This window comes from Anopheles funestus, chromosome 2RL (genome assembly GCF_943734845.2).
Source record: "Anopheles funestus chromosome 2RL, idAnoFuneDA-416_04, whole genome shotgun sequence".
Lineage (NCBI taxonomy): Eukaryota > Metazoa > Arthropoda > Insecta > Diptera > Culicidae > Anopheles > Anopheles funestus.
The window spans coordinates 65,354,529-65,378,104 of record NC_064598.1 but is presented as its reverse complement, the minus strand read 5'-3'; the positions used below and the strand labels follow the sequence as shown (position 1 = coordinate 65,378,104).

The window sequence follows — 23,576 nt, the reverse complement described above, 5'->3', positions numbered from 1 at the left end:
GCGCATATCTTATCGAAATTTGAACAAGCACGAAAAGAAAAACAACCATATTTAACTTAAATTTCGTAGAACCACGTTCAGCAAAAGGCGCAAAAATCAAACGACCACGTAGTACAGTACCGCGCAATGGAAGAATCTGAATAATTTATTCATCCTTCCGATGTTGCACCACCTCGTTCCTGGGTTTGGCGCTAGGTGTGTCGTTTTTGGTGGATTAGGTTTTTGGCCCCAAAGCGTCCAAAAGCATGCTTGGTGTTGCTGCGTGGGTGAAAATGTTGAGATGTTGTTTTGTGGAGCGTATGTTCTTGCGATGGCCTTGCGATGTCGGTACGTTTCGTGTTTTTGTGCTTGTTGTATGTTTATTGAAATCGTGCTGATGTTCTTGTGTCTTTCTACTATGTCTCAAACATTTCGCACTTTGGAAACGGTATGAATTTCGTAAATTCAATCATTGGGATAAGAATATTTTAAAATTCAAAACTAAGAAATATGTTTAAAATATTAGCTAGATATTCTCGTTCTTTTCGAGTAAGCTTCGCAAAGAGCGTATCCGTATTCTATAAACGTTTTCAAACAGCAAATAAACTAGTTCACAAATAGAGCTTTCAGCCAAAAATCCAAAAATAATATTTCTTCCAAGATGACGTTCGCTTGTCCGGAATGATGTCATGGGAATGAAAGCTTGTTTTTGGCTTGCTACATTATATAGAAATTAATAAACCAATCCATCGAATCGCGCAACACGTTCTCAACCCGACGGAGAATCCATTCCCTAATCAATGATCAGCGAAAGATATTGGGCGCGTGTGGCGTGGCTTATGGAGGTTTGGCTTCGGGAGATGCCTTCAGTCACCGCCTATCTTGCACACCTGATCATCGAAGCCAACATTCCTGCGTTTCTTGTGCGCTCTGCGCCTTGAGCAGAAGGTTCCTGTATGTCATACTCGCAGGTTCGCCCAACCCATTCGCGTGTGCCGATCGTTAGCTGCAGATAATGGAATTAATTAATCTATACAACACCGGACGACCGACCTGCCAGATCGATCGATTTTTCTCGGCTCATTCGTCAGTGCCGACGTTGTTCATAACATTTGTAGATCTACATAAACGACACGTTCTTCGTCATCTTTTCTTCCATTCCGTATGGCACGGTACACGATGATGGAACGAGCGGAAAAGAAAACGAGTTACATTCAAATAAATATAGCATGATCTTTTGATCATATCGCTGCCCGCTGGGAAATATCACTCAAATGCCCTGAGTCATACCTCTTAAAGGCACGCAGCGTTTTCTCTTCCCGAAGGAAGGGAAGACCACTTGACGTGAAGTGCACGATCTTTGTTCACTCTCCCGAAGGTTTATTGGAGCTTGGCTTATCCAGTGGGGAAAAGTGGCAAGACATAAAACGCTGATGATCCTATAAAGGTGACCACCTTCGCTCGATTCTTCAACTCGTCGAAAGTGTCAAACGTGGAACACCTCATCGATCAACATCGATCGACCATGTGGTTGTTGGTGCAAGAAATTCATTCGTAGAACAAATTACTGTAATTCCAACACTAACAAAATGTTGCAAGACATAAAAAAGGAATTTTGTAATACAAAATCCTCACTAGGAAAAAGGAAGAAATGGATTCATGCTGGGCAATTACAACTAAAGGCACATACAGAACGTGATCTGATGTTGAGCGATTTGGCATCGATTCACGTATGTTTTGAGCAAAAGACGCAATAAAATTAATTCTATCATCATACGTTACTCAACCGTCTAGCGCACGTAGGACACCCAGGCCAGGTTGCCTCCGGAGTCCTTCGTAATTCGTTTCTCATTCAAAGCAGGACAGGCGGCGACCAACAAATGGTGGAGTCAAATAATTTTGCACTTAACATTCCACTCAACTCGTGTGAATAATTGTGTTCAAGAGTGTTTTAGTTCACTGCGAAAGAGACCACATTCTTATTTGACGGAGTATAAATGATTAAATGAGAAACGTTTTATAAAGATGTACATTAACTGTGTTTTAGTAGATGGTTCAGTTTAAACACCACTGATGCGTGTTATTTTATGAGTGAATGTTTCTTATTGTTCTATAAACTGAATTTAACATAATAAATGCAGGAGTACAAAATATTTCAAAAATTTGCTTCATGGTTAGATGATGCAAGCTGTGGCGTATTTGTCATTTGGCGTTACGGTACTTACCAATCTGCAAATTCATCAATGATGTATTTTGCAAAGCTTTTAGATCCGGGAACATTAATTATCCACTTTCTGTCCTTTGACAGTTTTTCATGGAGATGAGAGTTTATTTAGTTTTATTCCACAAACGGTATAACCCGTAGAATGTTGAAATGCAAAATAACTCGTCAACATCCTTAGCTACCTACCTGCATCGTCATTCAGATTGGTGTCGCTTTTTTTGGGTAAAGTATTAATATTACATTCAATATTCAAGACCCGCTCTCTGTCTGCCGTCGGTAATGTGTATTGCGTTTGTGTCTTACCGGCATTGGCTTTGGGCATTTATTTTAATTCTGAAACTATCGCATCACCATCGCAAAGGCTATCGTGCAGCATTAATTGAAGAATGATGAGAACTAAGTGAAAAGACACCACAAAATGGCGACATTAATTGATTGATACAGCGGGAGGCAAAAGTCGATTGAAGTATTTATGGTGCGTCTATTTTATATTGTTTTTGTGCTAGTTACAAACAAATGATGATAAATAAGTCCACTATTCAATTGCTAATACTTTTTTTTAATTTTAAAACAGTTTTCCTTTGTTGTATTTATTTATCAATATTTGGATATTTAAAAAATACACTAGTAACAATTTCAGATGTAAACATTGCTAACCATTATCATTTTGGTTTTTTTTTCTTTTTAGGTAAGTTTCCGTTTGGAATTGCTGTGTTTCGGACGTGACATATTTTCTCAAATGAAAGCCCAGCCTGAAATAGAACAGAATGCACATAGAAACATGTTTGGTATAAAAGTGACGTTTCACAATATTAAACTTGACAAGTTGATAGAACCAGTTTCATCGTAATTGTTCCGTTTAATTAACCGACGAAGATCAATAATACATAGTTCAATTCCTCGGTAAATTTCGCGTACAGTGTCTTAAAGATTCTCTCCCAAAGCGAACATGATACGAATATCCAAGACGGCAGACAACACGGCCATACACGGTGCCATTTTCTCATGATGATTACAAAAATAGATGATTCAATCCACACGGTTAGGCTGTGCAACGCAATTCGAACAACGACCATCATTAGCATTGGTCGGGGACCTCGGCTCGATTCTCACGCTAATCATAATTATGCTATTCTCGTACGAGACGGAAACGCCGGGCATATTATGCTGCGACAACCAGAAGCTGCTAGCGGTGGCAGCTCATCAAGTTAACCTAACGAGTCTAGTTGCACCCCGTTTTTACGCGATGACAGCGACCGGAACCGGTCTCATCGGTCATTTTGCTTGTCATTTGGCAGGCTTCCGCAAACTCGTTTCGCGAAAGGGTAGATGAGTTAAATCGTTTCTGCCCCCCATTTTCTCATCGATGACGCCGTGTGCAGTCTTTTACATGTATTTTTTTTTGCGATGTGTCTGTCTTTTGTTTGAATCAATTTATATTTAATATTTATATTTTCTTTGGTTTAAAACTGCAAACAAGCTCGTTCGTTCGGTCATTTTTTTTATCTTTTAAACAATCCTACATTATTCAAGTATCATTTATGTTTTAGTTACAACCATTTTAAGATCCTCATTCTGCATGATTTAAGCTATCTTTGATTTACATGTCCTTTCATTATGAGATTTATTCATGCGCATGTGTCCATGGTTGAAAAGAACCCTAAGAAACATAAACCTAAACAAGATTCTACGAGTTCGTTTCTGCGCATTACTTTGAAGACAATGGTCCGGATGAGTCGCAACCACTCGTTTGTTGCTCGACAAAAATTTAATCCTTGTTTCCCTTTATGCCGCTACCGAAGGGAACCTATTTTGCACATTTGGCGAGGAACAGTGTCGTAAACAAAAAAAAAACGATGCGAAGCACCCCGGAAACGGCAAATCAAAAGGACTGTTAAGGGTTCCACTTCATCCATTGTCTGGTGAACATAAAAAGAATATTTAGTTCTCATTCCTTTTGGGTGCTAACCAGGATAGAATAGGTTCATGGAAGAATTCGTTTTGTGGAAAATTCTCACAATAAAATGTTTTGTTGTCTTTTTTAAGGGTGTAAGTGGCATCATCATTTAGATTGATTTAAATTTACAGTAAAATGGGATGAATTTTATTTTAAATTAACTGTGGAAATGTACGGACATTTCCGTACAAAGTTAAACTACCCACAAACAAGCAAAGCCAAAAATATTTGTAAGCTTAATTTGTTAACAAAACATAACTTCAGCACTGTTCGTTTCTCACGTGGATTAAACGTATGTAAAAAGTGCAATCGTAACGCCCAAGGAGTTTGTCTTGTTAATTCTTTCCGATCATGTTCATATCTTCTTCGGCAGAATACGGACGAGTAATGCTCATCGTCTCAGCTTTTCCAAGCAAACCAAACCGAGGACAGGTCTACGTTATTGGATTCTCCCGTATCGTTAGAATTGCACCAGCCGCAGACCTTCATTTTAACATGAATTGCAAACCAAAGTCCACCACCGACGTGCAAACGTTCCTGCGAGACGCCTCGCGCATTTCGAACGATAATTTATGGTTTATTTTTATTTATCGATTGCGGCATATTTTTTTTCGTGCACAAAAACACACGTCCTTCTCTTGCTGGTTCACTCATCTATCTGTCTATCTTTCTCTTTCAACCGGTGAATACGAGAGATCCTTTTTGTAAGAAGAATTGATCTCCTTTGGCACTGCGATCGGGTGGAATCTGTTCGCGCGGAATGCACAAGATCGCAACGTGTGAGCAATCGCGGCCAATTCGCAGCTATCGGCGGTATTAAATCGGTGTCGATCAAGATCTCAACCCCCTTTTTGGGGGGGTTCCAACCATCGCTGCAGCGGGGGCCTGTGAGAGCGAAGCGGAATGGAAAATGGTAGGATCCGCGTACGATTGCAATCGTGATGCGCGAGCACACAACGACGACACTGAAGACACCGATGACTTTCTTAATATTGATGTATGGATTCATTGAACTAACGCGCAATGGACAAGAGCGGCTCGCAACTTGCAATCCCCAACCCCCGTCGATGACCGACTGCACCGGATCGGAGGGGTATGCGAAATGCCATAAAAGGGATAAATGTTATCCCGCTGCAATCGCGCAAAGCTTTGACTTTTCACGATATCTACGGGCGCTCAAGTATAAACACAATGGGCGCGCGATTATACCGTGCGATCATGTCGCGGTTTTGGTGTGCCGCGCGATGATTATCTGATTGCGAAGCGTGCGTTTTTTTTGTTCGTTCCTTAGAACGATCAATCTTTTCGATAAGCGTCTTCCAGCGGGAGACGATCTGGATTGACGGCTTGGCAAACCATGGCAAGGATTACGGATTACTGTAAGGCGATACAATAGCTCTAGGGTTGCTCTTGTTGTGGTTGGAAAAAGAAGTCGGAATGTCGTCAGTAAACCTAGTTAAATTGCGGATTTTTTCTAAAAAGGAAATTTGCTTTAAGAAATTTAAACGTATTTTAGTTATCAAATGTTTCAGCTTTGATGAAATTTTCCTTTAATTAAATTAAAAAAATTAAGAAATAAAATAATTATTTAAATGTTTTGAGTATTTCAAAGCAGCAAAGGATATCCTCACATTACAACACAGTTTTCACGCAAGCAACTTAGGCGACTGCGAGGACCCATTGTGTCTGTGGCACCTTTCAGTCTCTGTGTTGTGAATTGAATTCTTGCCCAAGAGTTCCTGTACTTCTTTGCTGAGAAACATCTCTCAAGTGGTGGTGGTGGTGGTGGTGGTGGTGGTGGTGGAACTGATGGACGTAGCGTTATATTTTCTTCTCTGTTTTTACTCCACATCGGGTTGAAAAATATAAAAATAAAATCGCGACGGTTTCCTGGGCGTTGAATGGGCGTTGCATATTAGCGCTTGGTCGGGGCCCATTTATCACCGGGCTAATGTGCAGTACGCGGGTCGGCTGTCGAACACGCTCGCGAATCGCTCGCGCTTGGTGGATCGCCTGGTGGTCAGTTGGTAGGTAGAGCATGGCTGTAACGGCTGGACCAAACCAGAGCACAAGAGTTGCAGTTGATCTTTCACTTTTCTTTCCGCCCAAGACTGGTGAAGGTTTCCGTGTCAAGACGTTCGGCCCCAACTCGGATCGTATCGTTTCGATGGCGAGTGATTCGCTGAAAGAAATGTGCATCGGTTCGCATCCCCACAAATCCGATTCGACAATGGCTTCTGCAAACTAACGCATGTTCTTATCTGTGATGATCCTTCGTGGAGTGTGTAGTTTGATGCTGTTTTTGCTTTTTCTCCATTCACTAAGAACGTGCCGGTTCCGGAAGGTCTTGAAATCGGTCTAAATCTGATAAGAAAAAGAAGGTATGTGCCGTAATTGCGTTGTGCTAATGTTTTATTGTTCTTTGGAAACATTGTGGGTATTGATCGTGTTGAGACAGAGGGTGCGATATTGGAAAACGTTGAATGGGATATTGGGAAGACAAAATAAAATTACCGAATTATTACAATAAAACATAAAATATAAAAATTATGTACGTTTTAAAATTTTCATAATTTAACAAAATAAGTGAATAAAAGTAATTAATAATTTAATTTTCTTTTACGTTTCAAAAGTGAAAAAAAATCATAAAAACTCTTGGTAAAACTGTGAACACAGTCGTCTTTAATAATTCGCCGATTCACAAGGTTGAATGGGCGATTGGTGGTAGGTTGTTGGATGTCTTGAATACAATACGAATGCGAATACAACGCATAAAACAACAGTGGGCTGGAACCGAGGGCGGAGTTGCCTTGTTTATCTGTTGCATTTATGTGAAGTGATTCCGGCTTGTTGCTTTTCCCCTTGGACAGGATCTGCTGCTAGTTGGAACACAGAATGCACACTTACATGTACGTTAGTTACTCGTGTTGTAGAATTGTTGTATGTTTGCACACACAGGAGTATGAAAGATGCGATGAGACTGTGAATAATTAAAAGATATATTCATTAATTTATTTTTATTTGTTTTACGACGCAAAGTTCTCTAAATGCTTTAGAGTTGCTTAGGGAACAAAATACGGATGAAATAAATTAGTTTTAAATTAAATTTAAATCGAAATTTAGTATCAAAATACTCATCCTTTGCTCAATGAACAAAATATTTTTCAATAATCTTTTTATTTTCGGCACACACTGTAACACACTCGCAAAAAGTTTCAAAATCCTTGCAGCGGCTCGTTCTCTTACGACCCTTTTCGATCGGACGAGGACAATCGAGTTGGTCGAGGGCATCATCACGATCATTGCCATAATCATTGTTGAACTGGCGAGACCTCGAGGACCCTACGGAGGACCCGGTTTCACGCGACCGGCACCGGTTCCCCCTTGCTGGTTCTGATACGCGCCCTATTAACCGAACAAAGGGTACAACGTCGCGCTTCGTCGATCCAGCAAACTGACCTTCGCGCGTGAAGCATCGTTTCGCGATCGTGATCAACGCCAACCTTAAGGCTGCTGCCGATATGCTCGATGATGGGCCGAAGAGTTCGTAATCTTCAAGCTCGTTCTCGAGTTGTTTCGTTTTTTGCGGATGCCATTTCAATTGGGATTAAAAGTTTTTTTTCCTGTTTCTTTTTATTTTGTTGTCGCCTGTGATTTTGATGATGGCGGATGTAGTTGTATATGGTTTGTTTTGTTTATTTTTGTTTCGTTGCATTTCGGTTATGCGTACAGTCGCTACGTATTGGTGTTCACGCTAACTAGTACTCCTACGCAGACCTTTTCTTTTAAAATTTCGTTTGTTAACCTGAGTCGAGTGTGAGTAAAACCGGACTCCGAAAAGTGTCAAGAAAGAAAAAAGCAAGCGATTCGTCTGGGTGAAATTGGTGTTCACCATTAGTGTTGAAATTGCAAAAATTTCATTGCTTCGCGCGTGTTCCATGAACTACCAATCCTGTGACGATGCTGCGTACGAGCAAAGAAACAATGTGAGCGAATAGTGGGCGTAGTATAGTACTGATTAATTGAACATGATTTATATTTGTTTTTACTTCTACATTATTCTTTAAAATTAAAATCAAATTCCAAGGACGAAAAGTTTTTATTTATATTTGTCATAATACTAAATCGAATATGTAATTTTTTTAATAACTCTTAAGGAACGGCAAGACGAATTTTTATGCGAACATTTAGTACAATTCGCCAAACATTTACTTCAAACTTCTTTTATCTTTTACTTCTAATTTGTTAAATAAGTTCATAATTTAATTGTCGATTATAGAAGTGACATATTTGACTATCTACTATTTCATTAAGCCTACAATTCATTTTAGGCATGTTTAAATCGTACCAGTTAACATTTAAATTACGATTGAGGTCCGTAAGTCGCTTTACAACAAGGGAATTTAAAATGCAAGTAAAGTTACCAATTGATGTACAATTTCAACATTCAAGCAACAAGAATAACGACACCATAAAAATTATGGGATTTTATTGCAACTTAACTCCACTTTATTGGCGAAGTCGATTGCAGTATTCATTTAAGGAAGACAACAATTTAAAACTTTTATTAGTTTGTTTTCTCGTTTGGTATTGGATGTGGATGTTAATTGATTTTTATCTTATTTATTATGTTTTGAATTTTGTATTTAAAATATGTACTAAAACGTTTATTTCAATGTCAGTTTTATAAACTCACTTATTTAAAAAAAACATCATCTTAATACACCAGATAACAGTATTTGAACTGGGTACTGGAATACAATTGTTTTAACATCTTACAGACAGTGTCTCCTTTGAATCATAACTTCACTGCCAGTCCGCCACCAATCGATTAATTGACTGCAAGCATAACTGTCAGGCCGCCGGCGGTAACAACATTGCTTCGTCGTGTTCCTTTGCGGTGTCATGTATGGCGTGAGTTAACCTTCCCTTGGCATCATCACCATTGCCAGTTGCAACACACATATCGATGGTGAAATTAACAACTGTTGTCACACTTCTTGTGACGCTTTTAATTCCCTCGATGAATTGTTTCAACGGAGCTGCGAAACGCATTGCGTGCAGTACACACGATTGAGATTGTGGGTTTTTGTATCGTGTACTTGGTCAATGTGGAAGGATGGGATGCGATGGCAATTATCGCATTTTCGCACCTTTCATGGCACGTGCGTTGAAAGAAGTTAATACGAATTGGAATGGGTTGGAGCAGCAAATGCATTCGGACGAACAAATCGAAGATTAAATCACTTGTTCAGGATACTTATAAAGCAAATAATAGTTGAATTTGCCCTGTCAGTAACTTAAGAACCAAACCGGTAAGGAACCGCCACAGAAGAGAAGTCAATAACCGCAATAATGCGCGGCCACTCGTAGGGTGCAGTCGATCCGTGATTGGCGTAAATCAATTAACATTCCATCACACGCCACATACGCGATGCGTGCAATAATTGTGATTGGTATTGAAGTCCTTCTTGTGCAGGAAAATAGTTTTACTACACATGGTGAAAGCATTCGATAAAGGAGAGGCACCCATAACACCCTACGGAAAGGTGGGAAAAGAATTCAAAGCGAAAAAATGTGCTTGGATTGGAACGGCAGGAAATAGTTTTACATATATCATCAATATTTCCTGGACTTTAAGATCAATTCAAGACAAGCTATATTCTCAACAAACAAATAGGTTAAAAGAAAATATATTGTTAAAATTACATCAATCGCAATAATTCTTCTTGTTTGAAAAAATGTAGAAGTTAAATCGTAAGAAAACATAAATAGAAATATGGAAAAATATTTCCATAATTCTATTATTATTCTTACAAAGCTCTGTAATATTTATTTTAAAAAATTAGTTTTAGTTGTTACTATTAGATTATATTTTAAGAACAAAAATATATAATTACAATTAGATTACCGACAGTCAATAAATAAAGGCAATGAAGGCCAAAACGAACCAATTCAATCGAATAGAGACGTTGTTAAAACCAATTAAGATTTTTTTTATTAGATAGTTTAAAACTTAAATTTTATAAAAATAAAATTGTTTTATTGATAATCCTTATCTGGTTCATGGTTTTATATCGGATTTTATAAATATAAACAATAACACTTGAATTATTTTAAATGTTTAGTTTGTGATAAACTCTTCAAGTTAGTCAGGATCGATTTTTATGCATCAAACAGTCTCGTAGTTTACAGCACCGTGTTTCCACTATGCTACATCCTTCATTAATTATAGGCTTTCCAGACAGACCTGTGTAACGTATAGCTAGGGATCATTTGCTTGAGGGCAATATTACCCACAATAAAGCACCAGAGATCGACCGGGATAATGGTAATATCGCATCTGATATCATTTAATTTACGCACTTCGATCGATCTCACGAATTGTTGTTTCTCCCTGTTGTCTGAAATTCGCATACAGACTGATAGATGTGCAGATCGATTCGATCGATCAGGTCATGTCGGTAAGGACCGATCCACTAGATCGTCGTATCGGGTTAAGTTGAAGCTACATCGAATCAGCCCAAGGGACTGTAAATCACGCATCTATGTTGCGGTTGGCTTAATTACCCACGTCGACTGGAATGCGCACGATATTGCAATTATGATGCAGCTGCTGCCACGCTACCATACGTGGTGTACGTGTTATGGACATTCTCAGCCTAAAATTAAGTGCAGCAACATTTCTCGCACGATAGCCATACATCGGCATGTTCCGAAGGCGTTTAGTTGGAATTTTTGTACCCAACACTTCGAAAGTTTCAATTAACGAACACTCCTCCTGGTGTGGTTTGATTGCATCCGTGATTCTCTAATCTTGCGCACAGCAATTGTCCCTTCTCCGTACAGGAACACTGGGGAAAAGAGGTACAACAGCGAAAAGAAAGAGTCATCATTAGTATTATCGTTCACTGACCTTGGTGCATCAAATATGATTGAATGTTTTTTATCGATCAAAAGTTCATGCGAAATGCAATGGAAATTATGCTTTGCTAACGGTAAAAAACATATCTGCACACGGTATTGCTGTTCTCACCTTTCATCAATTGAAGACAACCACATCGAAGTCTACCACAATCCGGAATGTTCAATCGGATATTGATTTTGCAGTTTTTCGAATGCAACCAACCGAATGACCATTGAAACGTAGTGCCAATTCATAATTTAATCATTGCATTGAGTGTTCGCTTCTTTATACCATATTGGCTTTGTACAATGGTTTGACATGGTGAGAAATGATGAGACAGAGTACCGAATGACATCGACATGCAAATTAAAATTCTCATCCCACCGTAGCATCGCTAATGGTAGAATAAGAAGCACGATTTGTTAATTTTTAGCAAACCACAACACAACGGTTTACAGGCAGAATAATATAAAATGTTAATGACCGTGTGAAGAAAGTCTTTACGATCACTTTGAGCTACTGAGGTTTTATTGCTCAGTTTTGTTGATAGTAAGAACTGAATAGTTGCGGGATGGTAATTAATATGCATAACGCGAAACAGCCACTCGTTTTTGTGTGCATATTTATTAATGACTTTGTGTTTTACTTTGTGTTTTTTTATGTATATTTAGCTCCGCACGATCGCAGAACGGTGAGAACCAATCTAACCTCATTACCTCATTGAGTGAAGCAAAGTGTGAACGATGCAAAATTGTTTCTTCCTTATCGATGAGACGTGGTTTTGCACATCAAAAAACCGTTTTCAAGACAGAAATGGCTCAACATTCAAAGAAAATTGTACCAAATATAAATAAACATATTAAGGCTATATACCTACTTGTTTTTTTTTATTTCTTAAGAACGGCCAGGCCGTATCAAGACTTATTTTACCACGTAGCAGGATAGTCAGTCCTTGTTACGGGGAGACGGTCCGGATGGGATTTGATTCCCAGTCTTGCCGTGTGGACCGGCATCGTTTATCACTAGAGAGAGAAGAAATTTGTAATAAATAATTATAAATTGAAAGTTCTCAACATCATATCAAATAATGATCTCTATTTAAGCACAAATTTCATAAACCAAGCCATAAACTAAATATAATTGTCACCATTTTTCTGCAATAAGTGTCTATCACAGAATAAACTAAACAATGAAAAAAGAACGGACAAAAATAGAATATGCGAATGTACATATTCAACAAAAGCGAAATTTAGAAATTCTTTGTTCTTAATCTTATGCGAAATTCATATTTTTTATTATTTTGATAATAATGTTGTTATTAATTATGTTATTGATATATTGATATTTGATATTGATATATATGTTTTATTAATTTCTTATTGATATTGAATGATATCATTCTTCATCAGTAAAGGAAAACATTCCATAAAAACTAAATGAAAGGGTCTTCGAACAGCATGTTTTTGTGTTTAAGTATAAAATATTTTCATCAAGATATGTCTTATTATAAATTAAATTCTTCAACACTAAATTTTTTTAAATCGTCAACAAACTTATATTTAATTATTGTCAACTTTCAATTTACTCTGCTTTAATTCATACAATTTGTACTTCTGGGTTTTCTCCTTTCGCATGGTTTTTCCATGCATCGACATTTGTTGCCCGCCGCTCATCAAAATGCATGTTCGTTTTTCCTTCCATGAGCCTATTGTATTCTGTCGCTCCTTCAAATAATGCCACCGCAATGTACCCCGTGCGTAGAAACCGTTCAGTATGCAAAGTATCAATTAAAGCAACATTATGTCAATCAAAAATTTCTCCAACCACTTCAAGCTACAGTTCCGAGATCAAATCGTTGTACCGATGGTTTGCTTTTGGTGGTGAAACGCTTACATATTAGTGGTTGTAAAAAACAACGGCAACAGAAATGATCCACCGACGTTTTGACACACCGACGACATTGAAAACCACACAAACCGAAGAGCGAAGACATTTTCCCTTTGAAGCGGTTTCCCTTTTGGAACCTTTCGGGGCTTCAGTTACGAAACAAAAACTTACCATACTGTGATGGATTTTTCCTGTTGTTAAGAGTGTTTTTGTTGACTATTGCACTGTTTTTTTCTGTCTCTTTAGACTGAGAAACAGTACACGACAAACGTTCAAGTGCGCTTAACCGTCCAAGGATTCGACCAACGTACGGTTCGGTCAGATCACGATTACACTTTCGAATGCTAATCAGCCGATCCGAGCTGGACAAAAAGTGGGATTCCGAAGAAGTACGTCGGCATCATCTAGAGTTTCCTGTTGGCTTTTGTGAGAAATCATAAATTGAATTCCATCGCAATCAATCTGTGCCCGTTGGACAATGCAACGCAACATATTGCCTGGCTGCCCTTGTCCAGGTTGAAACCTTCTCGTTAAACCAAAAGGAGTGTCCCGTAAGGGCTCCGGTCTCGAAAACGTAAGATTAATGGTCGAACGATGCACCATTGAAACCGATGTGCATTGATGCAACTACAGTCGGGCCAAACTCTCGCTCTTTAAGAATGGACTCGTTGTATGATTTTCTTCGAATGAAACCTTTCATTGATGACAGCAAAGTGGACAGGAAAGTGTGTGCACGAAGCACGAAGAGAATGTAGAAGAGGTAAAGGAAGTTATAGGAAGCAAAGTTCCTCACCCATTGCCAGGAAGTGGTCGTAAAGTGGCTTTAGGTTTCGCAAGTAGAGCTGCAACAACGAAAAAAAATCAGACCAACTGCACAAGAAGATCACCGAAAATTGATCGCGAAATGGAAGCGCGTACCACCACAATGCAACGGCGAAGAGCACTCGGTCAGCCTCCCTCCGTTTGGTTCCCTCTGTTGCAGATAAGTTGAATCAACAATGAGGCGGCCAATGGTTTATTCGTCGTTACGGACGCGACAACAATAACCAACAGGAAGGAACGGGTGAACAAAAATGGGAGAAAAAATCACACAAAAAGCATCGTCGGCCACACCACCCAGCATCCCGTGTCGTGCTGATTCAAATGAATTTATGCAGTATAAATATTGAATGACCCCTCTTTGTGTGCGTGTGTGTGTATTCAGACCGCCCCAACACGCGCGATAGTCGAAGAGTACAATGTGTAAAATGTGAAAAAAGGAGACACATTTAGCTGATCATCAGCGGCTCAGCGACTTTGCCAGATGAAGCATTGGAAGGAGCGTCGAAAATTTGGGTGCCACAGAACGCAACGTCACCATTTTGTGACCACGTTCTGTGTTTTGCCTTCTCTTTGCTTACTCTCCATTTCCGGCTCTCCAAAACGGTGCCCCCCTAACAAATGTAGATCCGATGATGTGCTGCAGCTATGTTTCTCATCGTCCGGTCTCAATTTGGTGACCGGCCTAAAGGTTTGGTGGTTGACAAAAAGGGCCGAAAAGAACAAACAGCATAAATAGCCAACAGGCAAAGGGCATTGGCAGTGGGGTGTAGCCAAAAACAAAAGCCAGAATATGTAAGAAACAACACGTCCGCGATCAGCTCCGGTAACAATCTACAAACAAAAGAACTAGCGTGAAGTCGGTGGAAGATGAACGCCAGGAAAGGCACGGCATTGAATATGTCCAATCGCAAATAAAAGGACATCATCGAATTCGCAACATGGGAAGATAGAGAGAGAGAGAGAGGAGTAGTTAAGATTTTTAAAAACAAAAAACTACTCTTTTTGAACCGTTTGTTTGACCGCCCGTGAACACACTGTAGCATCAGTGGTGGAACAATTTTAGTATGATGGTGTGATAAAATATTTTTCCACACATTTCCACCCTACGGCCAGCAATACGAAACCAGCAATAGAATGTGGCTTTTATACATTGACGCAATCGTACGGCTGGATCTCATAGAGATGCTGGTGGTTGGCGCCCGGTACTGGGCGAATCCATCTTGCACGGAATGGAAAGGTGTGCGAAAGGTGAATTCTTCGCACTAGCACTAACTTTGTGATACGCGGCGCCATTCTAGAGCGTGCTACAATTTAATCAAAGGGCGCCTAGTAGAAGATCTTCACCAAATGCCAATGCCGATGGTGTGCATCAATTTTTTTCTGTGGCTGTTTGGGGGGCTATACAATGGACCATAATTTTCCTGCAAGATCGCATGTCAAGCTAGCCAATTGACTAGAAGAAGGAGAGCGATTGTTACGATACTATTTACGGATCATCGAACGTTCGCCTAAAGCATTATGCATTTCTGGGTGCAGAGTGAACTATTCAACCTTCTTTTCTTGCTCGTTTACAACAAAGTGTAGCCTCGAGTGGTGGTGATAAAAAGAATATTTAATAGTATTTGGAAATTAGTTCTGTAAACGTAGTTTATATTAATTAATGGCTTGCTTTTGTATACGGAAACTAATAAAACTTGAAACATTTTTCCAGTTTTTTAGTGTGACATTTGTGTTCAACAAGCTAAAACTATAAAACAACCAAAAGTTTGATAATTTTTCTTTAAATTTTGTAATTATTATTCATAATTTCAACCACTTCTATGAAATTTAGTGTTTGCTTCTTAACTAGCAACAATTCTTGCTAATCGGGTCTAAAAGTCTCATCGTTCGAAAATCGTTAAATTGCGTTTTAAATTTTCTTTGTAACGTTGATTCCTCCGGTACACTACGGGCAGAATGTATGAGCTTGTTCTGCTTGCTCAATCGACATCAAAGAGAAATTTTCACTGGGTGGGAACATAAAGATAACTTATACTATGAACTGGAACCGTGTCTAGCATTCGTTTAAAGCTAGCATTTGAAGGAAAAACTGTCAGAATATGCACAAATGTTTGAACTCGTCGTGCACTTCCGGTCAAAGGCAATTTAGAAAGCAGAGAATGAAAAATTTTATGGAAAACTCGTTAATGTACAGACTTTTTCCCATTCAATCGAATCGTTTTGATCGATGCAAGACTTTATTCGTTCCTGGTTTCAAAAGACGAAATTTTGCTTTTGTCAGAAAATTGGGATAAAGTTGAGTTTTTTTTTTAAACAAAGCATTCAATTTTTGGGGAAAAACGCTGTAAGCTTACGTGTACACCCAATATAGTATACACTTGTAAGAGCATGAACCATTACTTCTTCGTGTTGCGCAACTGACTGGCGTATCTAATTGTCGGGCTGGTTGTGGTCGAAGCCAATCATTCTACTAGCGGAAGCCTTTTTTTGTTGCAAAGAAACGCACAAATAAGATGAGTAGGGGTTAATTCCTACCGGTTACCGTATTACTTCGTTAACAGTTGTCAACGGTACAGCAATAGGTGCAAGCATGACACGCAAATGGAATGTGTTTTTACGTGAAGGAAGCGAAAATCACCCCCTCCTCCCAAATGGTTGTAGTGGGATCATTTAGATAACGAGGTTTGTTGCCCATTTCTAACCACAAGTTCCACCTCACTGCTTTATTCATGCGAAAGTAACCGTTTCCAACCGAATGCCAAGGGGTTGTTAGTAAAACCGTTCACACAGTCCCATCGATACGCATGTAAATTAGGGATGGGAATCAATTATGGATTTAATTTCCTACAATTTATGGTTGCATCTCATGGCCCGGTTGTGTGGTTGACATATCGCGAATATGATGAAAATTATAGTTCCATTGTTTTGAATGACGGAATAAAGTAGCGCATGTTGTTATACACCTTTGGCCCTATCCGATATACTCGATCGATGATCTGTATAATGAGCATTCAATGAGTTGTTTTACAACTTTTTGGTTTTACCTTTATCAATTGTTTTATATTGTTATTTTTCAATAGTTAATAACCGATCATCGATAATGCAATTGGTCGAATGTGCTTCCTTGAAACCATGCAGATCAGCCTATAAACACTAGTATCATGGACAATATAAAACCACGTAAGCATAATCTTTTTTTTCGTATCCTTCGGTTCGAACTCTTTAATCGGTGTAAAGAGAGTGATCATTATTATGCTTGGGGTGCTTTCGGGAGATCGTCCCAAATCGTCCCAGGCTCTGTGATGGCAGACACTACAATAATCATTACGATCACCATCATTATTAGCATGCGTTTGCAGGATTATTTACTTCAAAGTGTGTGTGTGTGTGTGGGTTTGAGAAGGTTCCGTTTTTGTTGGAGCAAAAATCTGTTCTCAGCACCTTTTTGCTGCCCGCTGAACTGCTTTCCTTTCGTATCCGAGGGTAACAAACAACCGGTGGAGACGTAAATATCGGAAGAAATCAGATAGCGCGATGATGAATGGATGCGAGTTTGCAATCAACGATCGCTTGCACACCCCATAATGAACATCATTGTAGGAACAATTAGCACGAAGCAAGGACGAACCGCTGCGTTCTGGTCCGGTTTAAGAAGATGATGCGAGAGAATAAAAAAAAACGAACGACTCAAAGCGACGAACCCCTCACCTCACGCGGTATCGTTCATCGAAGCATAAGCGGATGGAGAGAAAGGTCCTCCGGCTGGTGCAAACGATGAAATTCCGATTATCCCGGATGCACCCGGATGCGTGCACTTCCTTTCCGTGCTTGCGCGATTGTAAAGTAGTATGTATATGGCGAAGATTTTTTTTTTATTATTATCATCACTATCATTATTATTGTACGATTCTGCACACTCAACCCGTGCGCCTTACGGTGTGTTACTGATCGATTTAGCCGTCAGCTAAATTTAATACATTTGAAGAATAAAAACAAAACGACACAACCCCCGGGGGGATAGCATCCTTCTTGGGTCAAAAAGCTTACATCGTTGTTGGACGAGAACGTAAAATGATAGGTAATAGGGCACAACAACAACAAAAATCGTCCAACAATCCAAGCCGGATAAGAAGCTGTGCGAATAAAGAACAAATTTGTCGTGCGCACATGGACCGTGAAAAGGCAAGAAAAAGCACACCAGACAACACCAACATAATCTTGGCAGAATTGAACGAGTTTCTTCTTCTCTTTTTTTGGGGGGCTTTTTTGATGGGCGAAAATTATGGTTCAAAACTTTACAATAATCGCAGTCTCCTCACTCGAACCAGAGTAACAACGCGAAGAAAATAGTTTAAACCCTCTGTGTACCCTTCGTTTTCATTCAAGCCCTTCATTACCCTTTCAATGCCTTTTAGCAGCAAACAAAGCCGGGTGAGTGCATCATGCGTTCGAATGTGGAAATTATTACGTATTGGATTTTTATTTTCAATTTAAGCTTTAATGATTGTTCGGTTTCGTGTTCGTCCTTAATCAAGCCATGCGAAAGGAAGAAAAATAAACGGTTTAACGAAACTAAAAATGACGTCCACTTTTTTGTTTTTGGTAACGTGTTCCAGTAATCCATAATGCACCATGCTTCGATTTTTCTCCACGCTGTGAAAAGAACGAACCAAAAATATGGCAGCTTCACAGTATCTTAGCCCTCCGGTATACGTAAAGGCATGGCATCTGAGCAGCGGGTAGAGGAAATTATAATTTAAACAGTGAAGAAGAAACATTATTTAAATTCACCTTTAGGGCACAATTAAATTTAGCTTGCGATCGACGAAATACTTATTGCGACTATCTTTCTTGTTTTTTTTTCGTTTTCTCTACCCTTTTCAGACCAAACCGATTATAGTAGAACCGATCGATTTCGAAGCGTTTGTGCTGAAAAACAGAACACTCATACAGAACGATCCCCAGCGAGAGTTGCTGCTTTATCCGAACGATGACGTATCGGTAAGTGATGGCATGGTGGTTTTTTTCCTGCGTTCATAACAAACTATACACCGCCACATCTTTTACCACACCACAGGAAATTCTACAGCCAAAGAAATTTCGCACCGTACATAGTAACATTCCTGGACACGTGCCCAAACACCAATCGGTGGTTACCAACACCAATGGATCGAGCAAACGTGGCAGTGAAAGTGGTTCGGCGTCCAGCAGTCAAAACGGCACACCGACTAGCAATCGATCGCAATCGTCAGTGTCGGCAGGTTCCGGCGTACCGACGGTGGGCGGCCTTTTGCTTACCCGCCAGGCATTGCACACGTACGACTCACCAAACCACCTTATCCATTACAAATATAGCAAATACGGCGGGACATGCTACGATCTGCCACGGTAAGATACTACGTGCTGTTAAAAGCATGTTCTATACGACGCATTGAATTTAGCAATCCGAAATTTAATTACAAATTTATCATGAAGCCGCAAATATCGTTTGTTATTGATCAGCAAAAGAAAATGAATCATTTTGAAATTATTTTTTTGTTTTGTGTGTAATTTTTTGGTATTTCTTTATCGTCTGAGTTGGCTTTGCCAACATTTATTTGGTTTTAGTTTTGCCCTTCTTTTCAAATAAACTTACTCACTGATTCCTCCCCTCTCGTCCATTTGGTTTCTAAATTACCCCGGAATGGATTTCTTTTCGGCAACCTTGCATAGAATATCCCCGTCAGAAGAGTTGCGCGAAGAGGTGTACGAGGTAGATACTGATCCAGACCGGTTGGATGAACAAATGACACGATCGCAAGCCGACACGATCGCCAAGCAGGGTTATCTCTTCAAAGGTCCGGACACCAATTCCGACCGCATGTTCGCCCACATCGGGTCGAAATCTTTCAAGAAGCGCTACTGCTATCTGCGCCAGGAGATCGACGGCACGTACATCCTCGAGCTGCACAAGGATGAGAAACAGGCCGAAGCGAAGGCAACAATAGTGATGGACTTTTGCACCGAAGTGGTACCGAACCCGAAGAAGGGTCGCTTTTGCTTTGAGCTGAAGATGAAAATGAACGAAGGACAGCATGGCAAATCGGTCACGTTGGCAGCGGATGACGAAAGCGAGATGGAGGATTGGTTGCGCAAAATCTCGTCCGTGCTGCAACAGAACAAGCTGCAGGAAGATAAGCGTGTTGCTTCGCTGGAACGTGCTGCTGCACCGCTCCTACCGGCCAGCCCAAGCACTATGCAGTACGGTACGCTGAAGGGGCTGGAACAGAGCATGAATCCTCAGCTGAATCGGTACGCACGGGAAACGGATCAATCGATCGCGCAGGCACGACGAGACAATCGGAAACGTCTGTTTGGTGGTCAACAGTTGCTCTATCTACAATCTGGTGGCAATATCGGTGGTGGAATGAAAGCCAACTCAACATCCGGAGGTATAACGCCAGGATTAAGCAAATCGGAAGCATTCATCGAACCGTACCGGGCGCAATTTGGACAGCGGATTTTGATCAAGTGTGATTCGTTGCGCTTCCGACTATTAGGCCCAATCGATGGAGTACATGGACCACCTGCGCAAGATTCTGAAGCACCTCTCTGTCAGGTAAGTGGTTCGTTATTTATTAATTTTCAAGATGTATCAAACGAGGAAATAGGACATTCTTGGCGGGATTTGATATAACAATATTAATTATCGACCTCTATAACCATATAACTATATCAAACTACTTTAAAACAAGTTTCGGATGAGAAACCATTTACATAGTCCAGAGTGCGTAAACTATTCTTGTACATATAATTTACTTTGCAGTACACAGTACATTTAAAATGAATTCTTTACACGTATGTATGCCTACATTAATAAAGGATAGATTAAAATTCCAAGGGAAGTAAAATGGGAGAGGAAACTAGTTTGGGGGAGAGTATCTGTAACATGATTACAATTTCGCAACACGCGGCCTAATCGTCCGTTGTTACGTGAATCACAGCGTTCGGATGAATTTTCAACTCCAGCAGTGTTTTGGAGGAATCGAGCGCGGACAGATCCGATTTGATGGCCTGACAAAAGAACCGTACGTCTATGGTGGCGTCATTTGAGCGATAGTGCTTTTCGTACTTTTGTCGCAACTTTGCCGTTGCTTGTTCGAGCGTGCGGGAACTCCGGAAGAACAATCGTTCCGTTACGTTGCCGGGCATTTTGAGCAGGATGCGCGTCTTCTGATCTGGCGCTAAACTTGATTCCGAGTCGGAACTGAGAACGTTCGTTGATGCTTCATCAGTAGCTGAACTTCTACTTCCAGCAATGTCATCCACTTTTTCCCATGGGTGTTGTGCCGGTTCTTCTATTTCCTTGGAAGAAACGTTTGTGCGTCTTACATGCTCCGTGCTCGTTTCGTTTTGTTTCATTGATGAAGCAGGTGCCGAAGTAGCCGCTTTTGGGACATCAGGAACTGCATTCTTACCGTTGTTACTGTTGCTTGAACCGCTAGTAACTATCCGTGGTCGATCATTTTCCTCACTGTCACTTTCACTATCCGTAATCTCCTGAAAGTCATCTTCATCATCATCGATGACCGTAACCCAACGGTTTCTGCTTGATCCAGCTGCACTGGACGACGACCCTAGTTTCGAACTGCTTTGACCGCTACTTCCAGCACCAGATTGGGCACCACTTCTAGATCCACCGTTCGCAGACGTTGAGGGACCCATTCCGAGTTGATAGTCTCGGGTTACGTTAATCTCCTTCCCATGGGGAGATTTGCTTTCTACTAGAAAAGTTTTGAGCGTTTCGAGAAATCGCGCTGGTGTGAGGTCGTTACCGGATAGATTCCGTACCTCTTCACCTGTTCGAGGATCAATCATGCCGATGTACGGCTCCGAGCGGACTTTGTAGAACGTTTTGAATTTTGCTCCGTCTGTGGTTTTGTTCGATTGTTGCCAAAACACTAGATGATGGCGCATGAAATGTTTCAGATCACTGTCCGACCATAGATCGCGGTTGAGCGTTTGACAGCTGAAATTGAGATCGTCCTGTAAATTTACCAGCAGCCACCGATCCACCGAATTGCCGTGACGTTGCGCTTGATCAAATCCACCGGAAAATAGAATGTCAAACGGTGGCATAAAGAGCGCTTCGAGCCGGGTCACTTTCTTTGCCGATGGACCTTGGCCCTGTTGCATCAGCATCTGTTCCTGAATGCGTCCTTCGAGCTCAAAATTACGAAACGGAACTTCGGTAATAACGGCTGCACGACGCTTCCCAATCCGGGCACGGTTCATTTCGATTTGCGGAAGCAAAATTTCCGTCTTGCGAGGTATCGGAGCACGCACATTGTCGTCGTCGTTCGTTGTGGCACGACTGGGAACGAAAGATGGCCCCGAACTGCTATCATCGTCATCGATCACGACTGGCGGTTCCGGATTGAGAATACCTTCGGGATTCTCATAGAACGCGTTTATTGCTCCTTCCAGATTGCCATTGTACGCCGTAAGAAGGTTTGTAGCTTGATCCTCCTTCAGACCGGTTATTTCTACCAGTGCTTTTACATTATCTTTGCTAGCCATCTGAAACAGTGTAAATGAAGCGAATTGGGCATGTTAGCAAATAGTGTTGGATGAAATTAGTTCGCACGATGTTTCATTAGCTTACCACTTGTGTAGCACCCGCAGCTTGCAGCTGCAGAAAGCGGGAACTGTGTATTGAAGGTGGTAGCTGTGATTTATTCCTTTTTTAAAACGTATGAGCACTGCGACACTGTCCGGGAATTGTAGTTCAAACGGTATAATACTGATTTTTTCATTCGCTCTCCTCTAAATTTATAATATTAAGAAACACAAAACACTGATTTCCGTCAACTGTACACAACACGAAGCTCCGGTTTTATATCGAAGCAAATGAGAACTACACACTGCTGTAAGATTTCTGTACGTGTGCTGCATCTGCATTCGCTTCTTTTCCTTCAAATAAACATGTTATTTCGTCGCAAATATGCTGAAACAAAAGAACACCGTAGCAACACACTGCGCTGATAAAAATTTCCACCTTATTTTTGGCGTGAAACAAACCGACTCCGACATCGGCAGGAAAAAAGTGACGGAACAGTGACAGCCACAACGCGCGCGCCATTCGAGCGCGGCTACTCGAATGCTCGAATGTCATGCTTTCGCCGTCTCGTTCTAGTTTGCGTTCTCTTTTACTCGCTGCGTGACTGTCAAACTATGGAACAGTACGCCGGACAAAAGTTTGAAATAAATAGGTATTGGAAACAAATGGAAACATTACAAAATTATACACCATATCGCAATTAAAACCGAGTGATTTACAAAAAAATATTTTAATTTCTGTGCTAAACATTTAATTCTAATTAATTATGAAAAGTTCAGCCATAATTGGTTATATATTTGCCAGGTAGAAATTCGTCAGATCATATTTTGCGTCGATTTATATTTTGAATAATTATTCTCAATAATTAAATTCGAGATAATTTAGATAATTGTTATCTTTAATAATTGTTCTTGATTTTAAATTTAATTTTTGATGTTGATCGAATAATTATTCGGACCCACCAATAGAGGGCGCTAGTAGAAAAAGCAACAATTGTAGGTAGTATGAAATGTTTTACATTGTTTTTAAATGCAAAAAAATGTTGCAAATGTTTCCTTCTAATTATATATCTGGGAAGGTATGAATTTTTATTTGCAGTCACTCTATGCGACTCTAACGTGTTTATTTTTCTTAGATATTACATCTAGACTGTTTCCGCCCAGATGTCCTGATTCCAAAAATTGTATTAAATTTATAATTT

General features: G+C 40.2%; 2 protein-coding genes across 17 annotated transcripts in view; one reads left to right on the top strand and one right to left on the bottom strand.

The window, feature by feature from the left end:
- Positions 1-23,576, top strand: part of LOC125765538 (dedicator of cytokinesis protein 9) — a 72,545-nt gene that overhangs the window by 40,029 nt on the left and 8,940 nt on the right. For all 16 annotated transcript variants that reach the window (XM_049430792.1, XM_049430793.1, XM_049430801.1 and 13 more), the window contains exons 3-5: positions 18,661-18,777; positions 18,854-19,164; positions 19,489-20,374. In XM_049430792.1, the coding sequence (XP_049286749.1) occupies positions 18,661-18,777; positions 18,854-19,164; positions 19,489-20,374 (1,314 nt within the window). The remainder of the gene's footprint in view (positions 1-18,660; positions 18,778-18,853; positions 19,165-19,488; positions 20,375-23,576) is intronic.
- On the bottom strand, positions 20,376-23,560 carry LOC125765578 (uncharacterized). Its single transcript, XM_049430883.1, has 2 exons — positions 22,421-23,560; positions 20,376-22,335 (listed from the first exon to the last, which is right to left on the bottom strand). Exon 2 carries the CDS (start codon positions 22,333-22,335, stop codon positions 20,731-20,733), a length of 1,605 nt encoding a protein of 534 aa, XP_049286840.1. The 5' UTR covers positions 22,421-23,560; the 3' UTR covers positions 20,376-20,730.